The sequence below is a fragment of the Balaenoptera borealis genome (assembly GCF_965194805.1).
Source record: "Balaenoptera borealis genome assembly, chromosome: 2".
In the NCBI taxonomy this organism is placed as follows: domain Eukaryota; kingdom Metazoa; phylum Chordata; class Mammalia; order Artiodactyla; family Balaenopteridae; genus Balaenoptera; species Balaenoptera borealis.
Genome location: NC_138867.1, coordinates 111086113 through 111102759, shown reverse-complemented (window position 1 = coordinate 111102759; position 16647 = coordinate 111086113). Strand labels below are relative to the sequence as shown.

At 37.6% G+C, this 16647-nt stretch overlaps 1 protein-coding gene across 1 annotated transcript in view; it reads left to right on the top strand.

The window, feature by feature from the left end:
• Positions 1-16647, top strand: part of MEIKIN (meiotic kinetochore factor) — a 141977-nt gene that overhangs the window by 115599 nt on the left and 9731 nt on the right. The window contains exon 10 of the mRNA XM_082380435.1: positions 7428-7551. Coding sequence (XP_082236561.1) covers positions 7428-7551 — 124 coding nt within the window. The remainder of the gene's footprint in view (positions 1-7427; positions 7552-16647) is intronic.

Here is a 16647-nt window from a genome sequence, read left to right as displayed (position 1 = left end):
TTTGTTCTTTTTTCTCAAGATTATTTTGGCAACTCAGGGTCTTTTTGTTGTTCCATATGACTTTTAGGACTATTTGTTCTAGTTATGTGAAAAATGTCATGTTTATTTTGATAGGAATTGCATTAAATCTGTAGATTGATTTGGGTAGTATGGCCATTTTAAAAATATTAATTCTTCCAATCCAAGAGCACAGGATATCTTTTTATTTCTTTGTATCATCTTCAGTTTCTTTCATCAGTGTTTTATAATTTTTAGAGTATAGGTCTTTCACCTCCTTGGTTAATTTTGTTCCTAGTTATTTTATTCTCTTCTATGTGTGCTTAAACAGGATTGTTTTTGGTTTTTTTTTTACTTTCTTTCCATTATTTCATTATTAGTATATAGAATTGCAACAGATTTCTGTATATTAATCTCATGTCATGCAACTTTACTAAATTCATTTATTATTGCTAATAATTTTGGTGTGGAGGCCTCAGGATTTTCTATACAAAGTATCGTATTACCTCTTCTCTTCCAATTTGGATACATTTTCTTTGTTTTTCTTACCTTATTGCTGTGGCTAGGCCTTCCATTACTATGTTAAATAGAATTGGTGGGAGTGGGCATCTTCATGTCATTTCTGATTTTAGAGGAAAGACTTTCAGCTTTTCACCATTGAGTATGATATTAGCTGTGGGCTTGTTGTAAATGGCTTTTATTAAGTTAAGATATGTTCCCTCTGTACCCACTTTGATGAAAGTTTTATCACGAATGGATGTTGAATTTTGTCAAATGCTTTTTCTGCGTCTATTGAGATGATCATGTGATTTTTATCTTTCCTTTTGTTATTGTGGTGTATCACACTGATTGATTTACGAATGTTGAACTGTCCTTGTGACCCTAGAATAAATCCAACTTGATCATGTATATGAACCTTTTTATATATTGCTGGATTTGGTTTGCTGATATTTTGTTGAGGATTTTTGCATCTATATTCATCAAAGATATTGGCCTGTAATTTTCTTTTTTTTGTAGTGTCTTTGTCTGATTTTGGTATCAGGGCAATGGTGGCCTTATAGAATGAATTGAGAGTGTTCTTTCCTCTTCAATTTTTGGAATAGTTTGAGAAGGATAGGTATTAATTCTTTTTTATATGTTTGGTAGAATTCCCTTGTGAAGCTCTCTGGTCCTGGACTTTTGTTTGCTGGGAGTTTTTTTTAAATTACAGATTCTATTTCACTTCTAGTGATTGGTCTGTTTAAATTATTTGTAGCTTTTTGGTTCAGTCTTGGCAGGTTGTATGCTTCTATAAATCTGTCAGTTTCTTCCAGGTTGTCCAATTTGTGGGCATGCTAACTGTTCATAGTATTATCTTATGGTTTTGGGGGGGTATTTCTTTGTTGTCAGTTGTTATTTCTCCTCTTTCATTAATTATTATTATTATTTTTTTTTCATTCATTAATTACTTTGAGTCCTCTCTTTTTTCTTCTTGATGAACTTGGCTAAAAGTCTATCAATTTTTAAAATCTTTTTTAAAAAAACAGTTCTTGGTTTTATTGATCTTTTCTATTGTTTTTTATCTCTATTTTACTTATTTCCTCTCTAATCTTTATCCTTCCTTCTGCTGACTTTGGGCTTTGTTTGTTCTTCTTTGTCTAATTCTTTTCAGTGGAATGTTAGGTTGTTTATTTGAGATTTTTCTTGTTTCTTGAAGAAGGCTGTATTGCTGTAAACTTCCCTCTTAGAAATGTTTTTGCTGCATCTCATAGGTTTTGGGAACTTTTTTTTCCATTTCATTTGTCTTGAGGTATTTTTTGGTTTACTCTTTGATTTCATCATAGACCCATTGGTTTTTTAGTATCATGTTGTTTAGTCTCCACACGTTTGTTCTTTTCCCATTTTTCCTTCTGTAGTTGATTTCTATTTACATACCATTGTGGTTGGAAAAAAATGCATGATATAATTCCTATCCCCTTAAATTTGTTGAGGCTTGTTTTGTGGCCCAGTATGTGATTTATCCTGGAGCACTTTCTATGTGCACTTGAAAAGAATGTGTATTCTGCTGTTTTTGGATTTAATGTCCTATAGATATGTATTAAGTACAACCAGTCCATTGGGTTCTTTAAGATGACTGTTTCTTTATTGATTTTCTGTCTGGATGATCTGTCCGTTGATGCCAGTGGGGTGTTAATGTACCCTACTATTATTGTATTATTGCTAATTTCTCTCTTTATGTCTGTTAATATTTTCTCTGTATATGTAGTTGCTCCTGTATGGGTGCATATATGTTAATGAGTATAATATCCTCTTCTTGTATTGATTCCTTTATCATTGTGAATGATAATTAATCTTCATCTTTGTTATAGCCTTTGTTTTAAAATCTATTTTGTTTGATATGAGTATTGCTACCCCCACATTCTTGTTGTTTTTGTTTACATGAAATATATTTTCTATCCCCTCACTTTCAGTTTGTGTGTGTCTTTAGCCCTGAAGTGAGCCTCAGGTAGGCAGCATATTGAAGAGTCTTTTTTAATCCAGTCATCCATGCTATGTCTTTTGGTTGGAGCCTTTAGTCCATTGACACATAAAGTAATTATTGTAGGTATGTACTTATGCCATTTTATTACTTTTTTCCAGTTGTTTTTTGTAGTTGTTCTCTGTTGATTTCTTCTTCTTTTTGTTTCTACCATTGTGGTTTGATGATTTTCTTTAGTAGTGTACTTGGGTACATTTCTTTTTGATTTTTCTTTACCTACTGTAGGTTTCTGATTTGTGGTTACCATAGAAATAATACTGACCCATGATTATATCTACTTGTTTTAAACTTGTATTCATTTAAGTTCAAACACATTCTAAAAGATCTCCATTTTTTACTCCCCTACCCGACATTTTGTGTTTTTGATGTCATATTTTACATCTTCATGCTTATCCTTTTGCTGGTAATTGTAGTTGTAGTTGCTCTTACAATATTTTGTCTTTTAATCTGCACAGTGGTTTACTTAAGTACTCTTCAATCCTTACTATATACCTGCCTTTCCTAGTGGAATTTTCTCTTTCCTCTGGATTCTTACTTCTTTTCCATTTAGAGACCTTTCAACATTTCTTTTAGGGTAGGTTTAATATTGATGAATTCTTATAGTTTTTCCTTGTTTGAGAAGCTCTTTATCTCTCCTTCTATTCTAAATGATAATCTTACTGCATAGAGTACCCTTGGTTGTAGGTTTTTCCCTTTTAGGACTTTGAAAATATAATGCTGCTCCCTTCTGGCCTGCAAAGTTTCTGCAGAAAAATCAGGGGATAGCGAAAAGGGGATTCCCTTGTATATGACTCTTTGTTTTTCTCTTGCTGCCTTTGGAATTCTCTCTTTATCTTTAACTTTTGCCATTTTAAGTATGACGTGTCCTGCTATGGGTCTGTTTGGGTTCATCTTGTTTGGAACCCTCTGTGCTTCCTGTACCTGGATATATGTTTCCTTCTCTAGATTTGCGAAGTTTTCAGCCTTAATTTCTTCAAATACATTTTCAGTCCCCTTTTCTCTCTCTTCTCCTTCTGGAAACCCTATAATGTGAATGTTGTCACACTTAATATTATCCTAAAGATCTCATAGATTGCTTTTTTTTCATTTGTGTTTCTTTCTGCTGTTCTGATTGGATGATTTACATTATTTTATCTTCCAGGTCACTTATGCATTCTTCTGTATCACTTAGTCTGCTATTCATTCCTTCTAGTGTGTTTTTTTATTTCAACTATTGAATTTTTCATTTCTGATGAGGTCTTTTTTATATTTTCTCTTTCCTTGTTAAAATGATCAGTGTTTAGATCAATTATTTTTCCTAGTTCAGTTAACATTTTTATTACCAATGATTTGAATTCTTTATCTGGTAAATTGCTTATTTTTGTTTGTTTGTTTGTTTTTCAGGGTTTTTTCCCTTGCTCTTTCAATTGAGGGCAGTTTCTCTGCCTTTTTGTTTTACTTAACTTTCTCTGCCTTTTTAAATTTAAATCAAACAGTTACCTGTTATGGTCTTGAAGGGGTGTTCTTACATGGGAGTTTCCCTTTGTAGACTGTATGTGCTCAATGCCTTTGGTGAGAGGTATGGATTTGATGTGGACACCAGTCACGCCTTTCTCCAGTGTTGCTGGCAGCTATCACCTTGGAGGAGGTGGGGCTGGAGATGGAGGGGCTAGAACTTGCACAGGCTGTGAGGCAGGATTTCCTCTCTGCTGCATGGCTGTCACAACCCAGTCACAGCGGGTTCTGATCCCAAGCTGCTGGAGTAGAAGCCCTGAGGGTTGGGTTGGGCTCATTCTGGCTCTGTTTTTAATTGTTTTTCCTTCTCCCTGCACCAGGACCTTTGCCCCAAAGGAGGGCTTGTGTGCCTACAGAAGTCCAATGCTCTGCCTGTGTTCGTCACATTTTTTCCCAGGTCGTGGCTACTCCAGATATAGACCTGTGGTGTGGCATGGAGTGAGCCACACTCAGCTTGGGCTGGGGTACACAGCGTGGTGGTCACGGGGAAACCCAGTGGCTGTGCTGTTGTCAGAAGTCTGGGCTGCTTCTGGGGCACTGCTTGAGTAAACACCAGCAGTCACCACGGCTGCTCTACCTTGGCTGTGCCCCAGAACCGGGTCACCTCTGCATCCCAAGGTCGAGTCTTTTCCCCTGAGGTGCTGCCCTAGATTCAGTGCCACGCTGTGGCATGGAGTGAGCTGTGCCGGGGCGTTCACTTCACTCATGTTGGGGAGTGCTGTGAGGTGGTTGCTGGAAACCCAGCAGCTGCTGGGGCAGACCTCTGTCTTCCCTGCCTGGGGGCAAGCCAGTACCTGTGCACTCCTCATGAGTGAAGTCCAGGTTTCTTCAACCTTTCTGTCTCTCCCAGTGGTTCTCCAACCAGCCAAAGGGCTGAATGAGTAGATTCTCCCAAGAAAACTCTGGTACTGTTCAGTATCAGAAGGATGTAAAGTGAATGCTGGGCAGGAAAATTGTAGATGTCCACTTCAGAGGATGATATGAATTTTACATTTGAAGAGGTTTCTATATAATCTTTATTTAAAATAGGAGGAGCCCTTCATAAATATGTATCTCTACTTCTGAGTTCTAAGTGACAAGATATGTCATGTTTGAAAGATATGGTATTTCTTTATTCTAGAGATGGTCTGCTTGACGGGATATTGTCTAAATTAACTGACAATCCCTATCAAATTACCAATAGCGTTTTTCACAGCCCCTTTGGTACTTACTTTCTTGTTGTTATAATGAAATTATATGAGGATGTGAGATGTATTTTGTCCATCATTTCTGCTTAAAACTATTCTGAGCTGAATCTTGAAGAACAACTCTGACACTGACCTTGACCCTGATCATTTACTTTGTTGCTCTTATTTGATGAGAATCCTATGGACCTAAATTGGGGATCTCATCCTCCTAAGATTTGTATCTGTTTCTACTACAAGTGTAGCTAGGGTTGAGTATCAACCTGGGACCATTTTGGCCCCCATTAACAATTCTGGTTTTGTGTCACAATCTGAGGTTCAGCATTCCTTTCTTCCTGTTGACCCATTTACGTGTCCTGTTCTGAGCCAGTCACTGTGTCTACTGGCATGGAATACATTGATTGGCTAGGCTGGGTCTTGTGACCTTGTTGGTGCTCAGAGGTATTATCAGTGGTGCTGGGAAAACTGCACAGCTACATGTAAAAGAATGAAATTAGAACATTCTCTAACACCATGCACAAAAATAGACTCAAAATGGTTTAAAGACCTAAATGTAAGACCAGATAGTATAAAATTCCTAGAGTAAAACATAAGCAGGATACTTTTTGACATAGTCGCAGTAATATCTTTTTGGATCCGTCTCCTAGAGTAATGGAAATAAGAACAAAAATAAACAAATGGTATCTAATTAAACTTAAAAGCTTTTGCACAGCAAAGGAAACCATAAACAAAACGAAGAGACACCCTACAGAATGGGAGAAAGTATTTGCAAACAATGCAACCGACAAGGGATTAATCTCCAAAATATACAAACAGCTCATGCAGCTTAGTATCAAAAAACCAAACAACCCAATCAAAAAATGGGCAGAATACCTAAATAAACATTTCTCCAAAGAAGACATACAGATGGCCAAAAACCACATGAAAAGATGCTCAACGTTGCTAATTAGAGAAATGCAAATCTAAACTACAATGGAACCCTCCTACACTGTTGCTGGGAATGTAAATTGGTACAGCCACTATGGAGAACATTATGGAGTTTCCTTTAAAAACTAAAAATAGAGCTACCATATGATGCTACAATTCTACTCCTGGGCATATATCTAGAGAAAACTATAATTCGAAAAGGTACATGCACCCCAGTGCTCATTGCAGCACTATTTACAGTAGCCAAGACATGGAAGCAACTTAAATGTCCATCGACAGATGAATAAAGAAGATGTGGTATATTTATACAATGGAATATTACTCAGCCATAAAAAAGAATGAAATAATGCCATTTGCAGCAATATGGATGGACCTAGAGATTATCATACTAAGTGAAGTAAGCCGAAGACAAATATATGATATCGCTTATATGTGGAATCTAAAAAAACCAATATAAATGAACTTATTTACAAAACAGAAAGAGACTCACAGACGTAGAAAACAAACTTATGGTTACCAAAGGGTAAAGTGGGGTGGGGGGAGGGATAAATTAGGAGGTTGGGATTAATATATGCACACTACTATATATAAAATAGATAACCAGCAAGGACCTACTGAATAGTACAGGGAACTATACTCAGTGTTTTATAATAACCTATAAGGGAAAAGAATCTGAAAAGATATATAAAATTGAATCATCACTGCACTGTATACCTGAAACTAACACGATATTGTAAATCAGCTATACTTCAATGTAAAAAAAAGTTAGAAAGGTAACCACTAGAAAGACTAAACGTTAGTGCTATGGGGGAAGGGATGTAAAGTGGTATAAAAAGGTGATTTAATCCGTCAATTATAGAAGAAATAAATATTCCTCATAAAATTTCAAAAAAAATTAACTGAGTTGGGAAATCAAGGAAATCTAGTGTTTGACTTAAATTTATATATATGTTTTAATTCAGTAAATCCTGTAAACTTTCTCTCCCACTTTGGAGTGCTTGAATCTCAACTCATTACTTTCTCTCTGTTTTTAAATAAGTTATCCAACCTCTCTGAACATAAGTTTCCTTGTTTTACAAATGGGAGTAATATAATCTGCTTTGCTGGTTCTTGTGAATATTAAATAAGCAAATGTTTTAAAACCAATTACCTAGTGTCTGGAGTGAAATAAGCATTTCATAGATGCTTTCTATTGTTAATATCTATGAAATATATGGATATTGAGACTATTTGCCTTTGAAATAAAATAAAGCAATCTGTAGATATAGTACCTGGAAAAATTATGCAATATCTGTTTTCTTTTGCAGTTTCCTTCAAATACATCAGAAATATGTTGTATTATTAAAGCATCACCAGGAACTAGACAAGTGGAAAGTAAAGCTGTTATTGTAAGGAAGAAGAAATATTCTCCTCCTAAAGATACTCCTCAAGGTACTGTAGTATGAATGCAGAACCTACTTTTTGGAAGATACCAAACATTTTTTAATTGTAAATTCCTTATGTATACAGGAAGTTCAATTATAGATTGTATTCTGAGAGTTCTGGCATAAAGTGGAAATGGTAAAATTATTAAAAACTTGGTCAGGTTTCAGAACCTGAGCAAAATAGTTTTTTGAAAGTCAGATACTTCATCCCTTGAAAAATTAGGTTATGCCATTGGTTTAAAGTGTGTTTATCTAGGATACTTCCTCTTATAACTATCTGAAATTTAGTGTTGTTGGGTTTCATATTTAGTAGATATTTCATTTTTAAAGATAATGGAGATATTTTTGCATTCACTTAACATTGGTTGAGCACTTCCTCTGTGAAAGGCACCTTATTATAACTTCTTTATTTCTCACTATTACTTTATGATGACAGGATGTATACTCTGTCCTCATTTAATATATTAAGAATCTGAGGCTTAAAGTATTATAGTATGAAATTTGTCTAAGATCACACTGCTTCCAAGTGGTGGAGAGGAATTCAATCTTTAGAGGCTTCTAAACGCCAAGTTTAGGTTTTTCTGTACTTCTCTCACTGCATATCAGGCAGATGTCTAATTACTCAATGGAGCTTGGGCACCTTCGAAAGGTAAGCAGGCAGTGAAGCAATTGAAACTTAATAGGTTATGTATAACTTGATCCTTGTCCCCATTTCCTCCACAGAATGTGCCCTGAGCACTCCTGAAGTCCACAGAGATCTTTTTATTTTTCTCTAAGTTCCTTGACTACTTAATTCAATGACACTCATTTGACATTTGATAATATACTACTACCTGACATAATTTACAATGCTGACTTTTCATATTCTTTAGGTTATGAAATTTTAAAGAACAGAAACCACATACTAGACTTCTTTCTATGTCTATCTCTGATAGCTTTTTTAGCATAGTGGTAGGGAATAGTAGATGCCGTATCAGTCAGGATTCTACTGAAGAAACAGAACTAGTAGGACTTATATAGCCACAATATATGTATATGTATACAAAGAGATTTATTTCAGAGAATTGACTTATGCAATTGGAGGGTCTGGCTGAAAACTCTAGGGCAGGCTGGAAACTCTTGGGCAGGAGCTAATGATACAGTCAGTCCTCAGGAGGAATTTTTCTTCTTCAGAGAAACCTCAGTTTTGCTCTTAAGGTTTTTCAGTTGATTGGATGAGGCCTACCTACATTACCAAGGATAATTTCCTTTACTTAAAGTTAGTTATTACATATGTTAGCCGAACCTACAAAATACCTTCACAGCAACACCAAGATTAGTATTTAATTTAATTGGGTAATGTTGCCTAGCCAAGTTGACGCACACAACTAACCATCACAGTCCACTCCATGTCAACTATGCATTCATACACATTTCCTTAAACCATATTTAATCTCCAAATAAAGACAATAACAAAGTCATACTTCTGCCTAACATAATACAACTGCTGTACATAAAACTGAAATTGTGCTAACTCCTTCCCCAGAAGAGGATGGGTGATGTTTGTTCTTCTCCTTAATATCATATAACTTATATACTATGATATAAAGTTAACTGATATTAATACAACTTGTGTTATATGATATGGGCATGAGAGAGGGAAGAAAACAAAGATATTTGCTTGACTAGTCATGTGATCATAACGGGTATTTATAACTACCTTCCTCCACTACCCATTCCATATTCCCTCTCCCCTCAGTAAGCACCTCAGCTGGTTGTGGTTCTTTAACTGGTCAGGTGACACAACCCTCATTTCTGAAGGGCCTGTGCTGTTAGTAGTCCTGCTTAGATTGGGTTATTGTAGTTTTCCTTTGACCTTAATCACGGGGCATGGTAGTACTAAGAGATGCTCTAAATGATCTCCTGTGTTCCAGACATACTCTTCCTTACCTCCATCACGGAGTAGTAGTCCAGTTTCCCCTTGGTAGTCAGGATCAATCACCCCAGCCAGCACAGTAAGTTCCTTCTTTGCCTGTTGACTCAGAGGCATGAGAAGCTCAAAGTGGCCAGGTGGCTGTCTTAATTTCTAGTTCAATGGAATTATTATTGTGACTCCTGCATTACTCCCTTTGGAACTAAGACCTCTAGACCTGCAGAGCATAAAGTCATGGCAAAAGGAGGCAAAAATTTTGCTAGTGGGTCACCAGGGGTAGTATTGAATAGTCTCACTTCCATTTCTACCGCTTGACTCCTGGGCCTGTGAATCCTGGCTATGGGAGAAACAGTACCATGTATTGGATGCTGATTCAGAGCATACACAACCTTCTGCAGAACCTTGCCTCAGCCCTGCAAGGTGTTGCCACCTAATTGGTGCTGTAACTGAGTATTCCAAAGGCCTTTCCACCATTCTGTCAAGCCAGCTGTTTCAGAATGGTGGGGAACATGGTAAGACCAGTGAATTCCATGAGCTTGGGTCTATTGCCAAACTACTTTTGCTGTGAGGTGAGTTCCATAATCAGAAACAATGTTATGGGATACCATGATGGTGGATAGGGCATTCCATAAATCTTTGGTTGGTGATTTTTAGCAGAAGCATTATGTGCAGGGAAGGCAAATCCATATCCAGAGTAATTGTCTATTTCAGTAAGAATAAAATGCTGCCCTGATCATGATGGAAGCGGACCAATGTAATCAACCTCTTGCCACCAGGTAGCTGGCTGACGACTCCAGGGAATGGTGCCATATCAGAGAACAACTAGATGTTGGTCTCTGCTGCTGACATATTGGGTACTCAGCAGTGGCTGTAGCCAGGTTGACTTTGGTGAGTGGAAGTCTGTTTTGCTGAGACCATGCATAACCTCCATCCCTGCCACTGTGGCCACTTTGTTCATTGGCTTATTGGGTGATGACAGGGGTGGCTGGGGAAAGAAGCTAACTGGTATCCACATAACAGGTCATCTTATCCACTTGATTATGAAAATTTTCCTCTGCTTAGATAACCCTTTGGTGAGCGTTCATGTGGGACACATATATCATCATGTTTTTTGCGCATTCAGAGAGTTCTATCCACATGCCTCTTCCCATATTTTCTTGTTACCAGTTTTCAAATCATGTGCCTTCTGAGTCCCTGACCATCTAGCCAGACTATTGGTCACAGCCCATGAATCAGTATATAATCACACATCTGGCCATTTCTCCTTCCAGCAAAGTGAACAACCAAATGTACTGCTTGAAGTTCTGCCCACTTGAAGTATATATCCCTTCACCAGTTTCCTTCAGGGATGTCCCAGAAAGAAGCTGTAGGTGCTATAGCTGTCCACTTTCAGGTGGTGTCTGCATATCTTGCAGAACCATCTGTAAACAAAGCCTTAGCTTTCTTTTCCTCAGTCACCTGACCGTAGAGAACTCCCCATGATGCCATTAAAGCAGGCAGGGAGAGAGAAGATAATGTACCGGGAGTAGGGGCCCACGGGCATTTGGGCCACTTCCTCATATAACTTACTTGTGCCTTCAGGGCCTGCTTGAGCTCAGTCTCATATATACTGTTTCCATTTGGTAACAGAGTGCTGCTCTTCACAGCCAACTTTATGGCTTGGTGCATCAGACAACACACAATTCACGATGGGTATCTCAGCTCTCATTGTAACTTCGTGGCCCATGGTTAAATATTCAATCTCTACTAAGACCTAGTAGCAGAGCAAAAGCTATTTCTCAAAAAGAGAGTAATTACCCAGAGAGGATGGCAGCGCTTTGCTCCAAAATCCTCAGGGCCTGTACTGTGATTATTCACCTACAAGCTCCAAGCAGCATCTCTTTCTGCCACTGACATTTCAAGCACCATTGGATCTGCTGGATTATATGGTACAAGTGGCACGGTAGCCTGGACCTTTTGCAGAGCCTTCTCTTTGTTCTGAGACTCCCTCAAAACCAGCAACTTTTTAGGTCACTTAGTAAGTGGGCTGGAGTAGTACACACAAATGAGGAAATATGTTGACTCCAAAATCTAAAATGGCCCACTAGATGTTGTCTCCTTTTTGGTTGTAAGAGGGGCCAGATGCAACAACTTATCCTTTACCTTATAAGGCATATCTCTCATACCACTGGAACCCTAGAAGTTTCACTGAGACGGAAAGAGACCCAGCAATTCCATTTCCCTGGACCCTAAAGACCCAGCAATTCCACTTCCAGTCTGTTTTGCTGAGACCATGCATAACCTCCATCCCTGCCATCATGGCCACTTTGTTCATTGGCTTATTGGGTGATGACAGGGGTGGCTGACATATATATGACACTGTATATATATATATACAGTATATCCACTGTATTGGGTACATATGTTGATCATAAGATATATACTAGCATGTTCATAGCAGCACTGTTGGTAATAGCTTCAAACTGGAAACTATCCAAATATGCCCATCAACAGTAGTAGAATGTACAAATAAACTGTGGTATATTCATTCATTAGGGTGCTATATAGCAGTGAGAATCAACAGTATATAGTTACTTGCAACAATATTGATGAGTCCCACATAAGAAGCCAAACACAATAGAGTACATTTAATATTACCTATGTTTAGTACAAAACTAGGCAAACTAAACTATGATGGAAATCACCACAGTGGATGTCCTTGTTGGGGAGCGGGTATTAACTGGAAAGCGTTATAAGAGGGAATTCTCGGGTACTGGTAGTGTTCGGTTTTATTATCTGGATGCTGGTTACATGGGTGTGTTAAGTTTCTGAAGACCCAACAAGCTGTATAGTACACATATGTGTACTTTTCTGTGTGTATGTTATACTTCAGTAAAATGATAAAAATAAAAATAAACTTCTCTTAATTTGACCTTTTTGGCCTATCATATTAATTTATGACAGCAGGTAATATCACAATTCTGGGTTTAATTATTCAACAAATCAAAACTAAGTTGTATCTAGGAAGTTCTTTTGAGTGTTCAGACCAAAATTATTATTATTATTATTATATTATTTTCATATACAAAAAGATAAAACTTGAAATAGTTCTAGATTTTTCCTCCTATTCTGTTGGGGTGTGGCTGCTTCTTCACACAGGGGAAAATACTACATTCACATCAGTTTATTTGAGGACCCAGTGCAGAGTTCAAGCAGCAAAACCCCAACTTAGCAGATCTAATTTCAAACTTGACACTCATTTCTAAAATTACCACAGTAAAAAGGAACAAAGATCCACTGCAAATGAATGAACTATGATACAATGTTCTCTCCAAAATGTCTTCATTTTGCAGCTGTAATTACATGGATGTCTGCTTTAGGCCATTTTAGATGTGTGCGGCTATATAATATATATATGTGTGTGTGTGTATTTCATATATATACACATATATATATGTGGATGTGTGTGTGTATATATATATATATATCAGCACACTTTTCAAATCCAGACAGGGTAACAGCAACAGCTTAACTCTGTGTGTGTGTGTGTGTGTATATATATATGTATTTTTTTTAAACATGATACTTTAGTATAACTTTTGTTAATTCAGTAGTACAATCTATTTCTGTTCTACAGAATTTTTATTTTATAGCTACAAGGGTGAAAAGTGACCTATTACATTTACATCTCACATATCCTGGCATACAAACAGTACTTACTGAATTTGAGCCAAAAACTACAAGTCTTTAGTTTTAGCACTTGAAGAGCTTCTTCACGTCTACAGTCTTAAATCATATCCTAGTCACATTTCCAGAGTTTTCAAATGATTCATCATTGTAAACCGTGAGAAACAGGTGAATCCAAACTTTTAATTACAGTTTTATATACAAGTTAGATAACACAGCTCAAAAAGACTTTGCTATTCATCCTAAACCCAACACACACATTCTCCACTAAGTTATTAGACAAGTCTTAGGGTTTTCCTTCTTTTCCTTACAAATAATACACACATTTAGAAGGAGCTGGTAAAACTGATACATAAGATGGCAAATGAGAGGTGACATCTGTTGGTTCCAAAATTGGTCCTGCAAATGTTGTACTCTGCTGTGTTCTTTAACTGTGTGTCTGTTACATGCAGAAGCTCTTCACAAGAACTGACATCAAACTTAATGTAAGTTAAATTTACAGTACTGTATGAAGTTCTTCAGATTCAAGGATAAATGTGGAAAAAATATTAACACGTGAAAAATTCAGCCTTTCATGCTACCACTAAGACCATGTCAAATTCATAAGCAGATTCTTTGGTACAGTTGAAAAACAGCATTGTGTGGATTTGTGGCGTGGAACTGAAATATAGAAGTATGTTTCTCATCTGCGGTAATCCTCACCCCCAATTCTCAAGTACCACCCAATTTTCTTTGCATTTTTACACAATTCTGGGGAAAAAAAAAAGGGAGGAAAAAGACCCTGGCATTGTAACAATTCCTCCCCTCACAGGAGGTCTTCACGCTCTCAGATGAGGTCTCCTGAGACTCTCTGTATGGTCACTGGCTCTCAGATGGCCTTTGACAATGACTTGGACACTTTCCAAATCAAATCCCAGATGTTGCCTAACTTTTCCTATTCTCATCTCTGTCATTGCTGGTAAAATTTCGATGAGCGCGTTTTTCCCTTATGGAGAAATCAGATCAAAATTTTTAGTTTAATTCACAGAGAGCCCCCTGATGCCTGTTGAACTAGTTGTGCCACCTCCTGTCTTCTTCCTAGGCTCTCACCTCATATAGCAGCCTCCTTATTTAAGTAATTCCCTTTCAACCTCTGGGCACTTGTCTCTGTCTTTCCTTCAGTAAAAATAGCAAAGCCCCAAGCTAACTGTGAGCATGTTATTTTAAACATGTAGCAGGCTATTTTTAGTCCTGGCATTTAACAGTTTAGCTAGTTTGGCAGTAATCTAATCAGGACTACAGAGTGAAGCTCACTTTTGATGGTCTAGGACCCCTGTTCAGTATGCTGCTTGTTTATTAAAAACTGGCACTATGCTGATTAAAGAAAAAAATTGGTGAAAGTAAACCACTAGAGGAGTCCAAAAGAGATGTGGTAGAGGAGGTGATGTGGGTAAGTAGAGATCTGAGAATGGTGACAGACAGACAGATAGAAGAGGCCTTAGAAAACATCCAGTCCAAGGTTTCTCATTGTGTGGTTCTCTGACCACCTGTACCAGAATCACTGCAGACCTGGTAAATTACAATCTCTAGAGATATGGCACAAGAATCTACAATTTGATGAGCTTTCAGAGTGATCCCAGTAAGCACTAAAATTTGAGAACCATATAATAATCTAGTTTATTTTGCTCATTTTGCATATAACAAAAATGACCTGGCCATATTGATAAGTGACTTGCCCAAGTTCACATAGCTAATTACTGGTAGAATCAGAACTAGAACTTAGTTTTCCTGGTTCTAAGTTTGACTGGGTAGCTGTCAAATAGGGAAGGTGGGGTAGAGTAGATAGGGCTCTGAGTTTCTCAGCTCATCCAGACAGAGCAGTTTTGATTCTCTTTGCTTTACACATTGGACTTCTATATTCTATTTAAACAGAGACTTAATTTTTTTTTTTTTTTTTGCCAAGAAGAGGGTTGGACAATCATTGCTCCTGTACCTCTTACAGTTACAGCAATGGATGTCTAATTTATTGGTACTTTAATTCAGCCAACAAGCATGCATTAGGCACTGCATTATTAGCTAGGGATAGGAGTATAGCCTTTGCTCTCTGGGGCTCACAGATTAGTGATGAGGTAGACCTCACAGTCTTCTCTATAAGGTGATAAGTTAGAAGTGGAGCAAAGCACTCTAGATGCCCAGGAGAGGATGCTTTTAACTTTGAAGTGTCAGAGAAGACTTCCAAGCTAACAGTACATTTTGGAAAATCAGACAAAACCTGTAGCTATCCTTATAGTAAGATTTTTATTTTCATCTCCAGAAGAGATGATAAGTGGTGTGTTATAAATTCATATCTTAAGCTAGTAGAATAACAGCCTTTACCTGGGTACATATATATCTTTAGTGAGAGTTTGAGTTTTTAGATAATAATAGCAGGCAGAAGTATCACACAGAAATATGATAAAGTGTGGTGCTCATACCACATGGGGAATTTATAAATAATGCAAATTCCAGGGTCATTGCTTCAGCAGTCTGATTCAGGATTTCTGGGGACTGAGAACCAGTGTAACCTAAAAATGTTTATTGGTATAATTGCCAGGGTTTAGTGACTGCTGAGGTACTGGTACAGGGTAGTGAGAGAGAAGGACAGTTAGAGGATGACTCCTAGGTCTCTAGTATTGTAAAGTTTTAGAAATGATGTGCTCTAGGTGATGTCAGGGGAAAATATAGGGCATGGCCCTGGATGTATATATGAAGGCAGAGGAGGGATAGGGGAGACTACATAGTTGGGTGGGTTGATTGCCACTTGGAAAGTTACTCAAAAATTGGTATGGAGAAGATGACTGTGGCCCAGTTTCCAAAGTCTTTAATAAATGAGCAGATAGTATCTGAGGTCAGTGAAGACAACAATAAGGAGGAGTAGAGGGTAGAATAGCCAATACTTCCCAAACTTTAATTTACTTGTGAACTGCTTGAGGATCTTGTTAAAAATGGAGATTTTGATTCAATAGGTCTGGAATGGAGCCCAAGATTCTACATTTCTAATCAATTCCTAGGTGACATTGAAGTTACTGGTCCATGGACCACACTTTGAATACCAAAGATATAGGTCTCTGGTGTTCCAACAGCCGCACATCAGACTTTCCTGGATATTTGAGTCCCTTGTCCAGAGGTTCTGTTCTAATTGGTATGGAGTATAGCCTGGATATCAGGATTTTTAAAAGCTCGGATAACTCTATGGTGCAGCAGAGTTTGAGAACCTATTGATATAGACTGATTAGGCTAGCGGGTGAGGTATATCGTAGTATGAAAGTGGCAATGGGAATAGGTAAAGCTGACTCCACTCTGGATCTTGTGGTACAAGATATTGGGGGAGGGGGGAAGGCCCCAGAATCCTGTATTGGAAAGTACCTGGGTTCACCTACAACAAAGGATAAGAGAATGAAAAGAAGAGATGGGTAGGAAAATGTGAGGAGGTTCTGACTAGGTGGTGGCTGAGGAGGACTGGGATGAGAAGCACAACTGGATCCATTCCACCAGGTTACAAGGCTG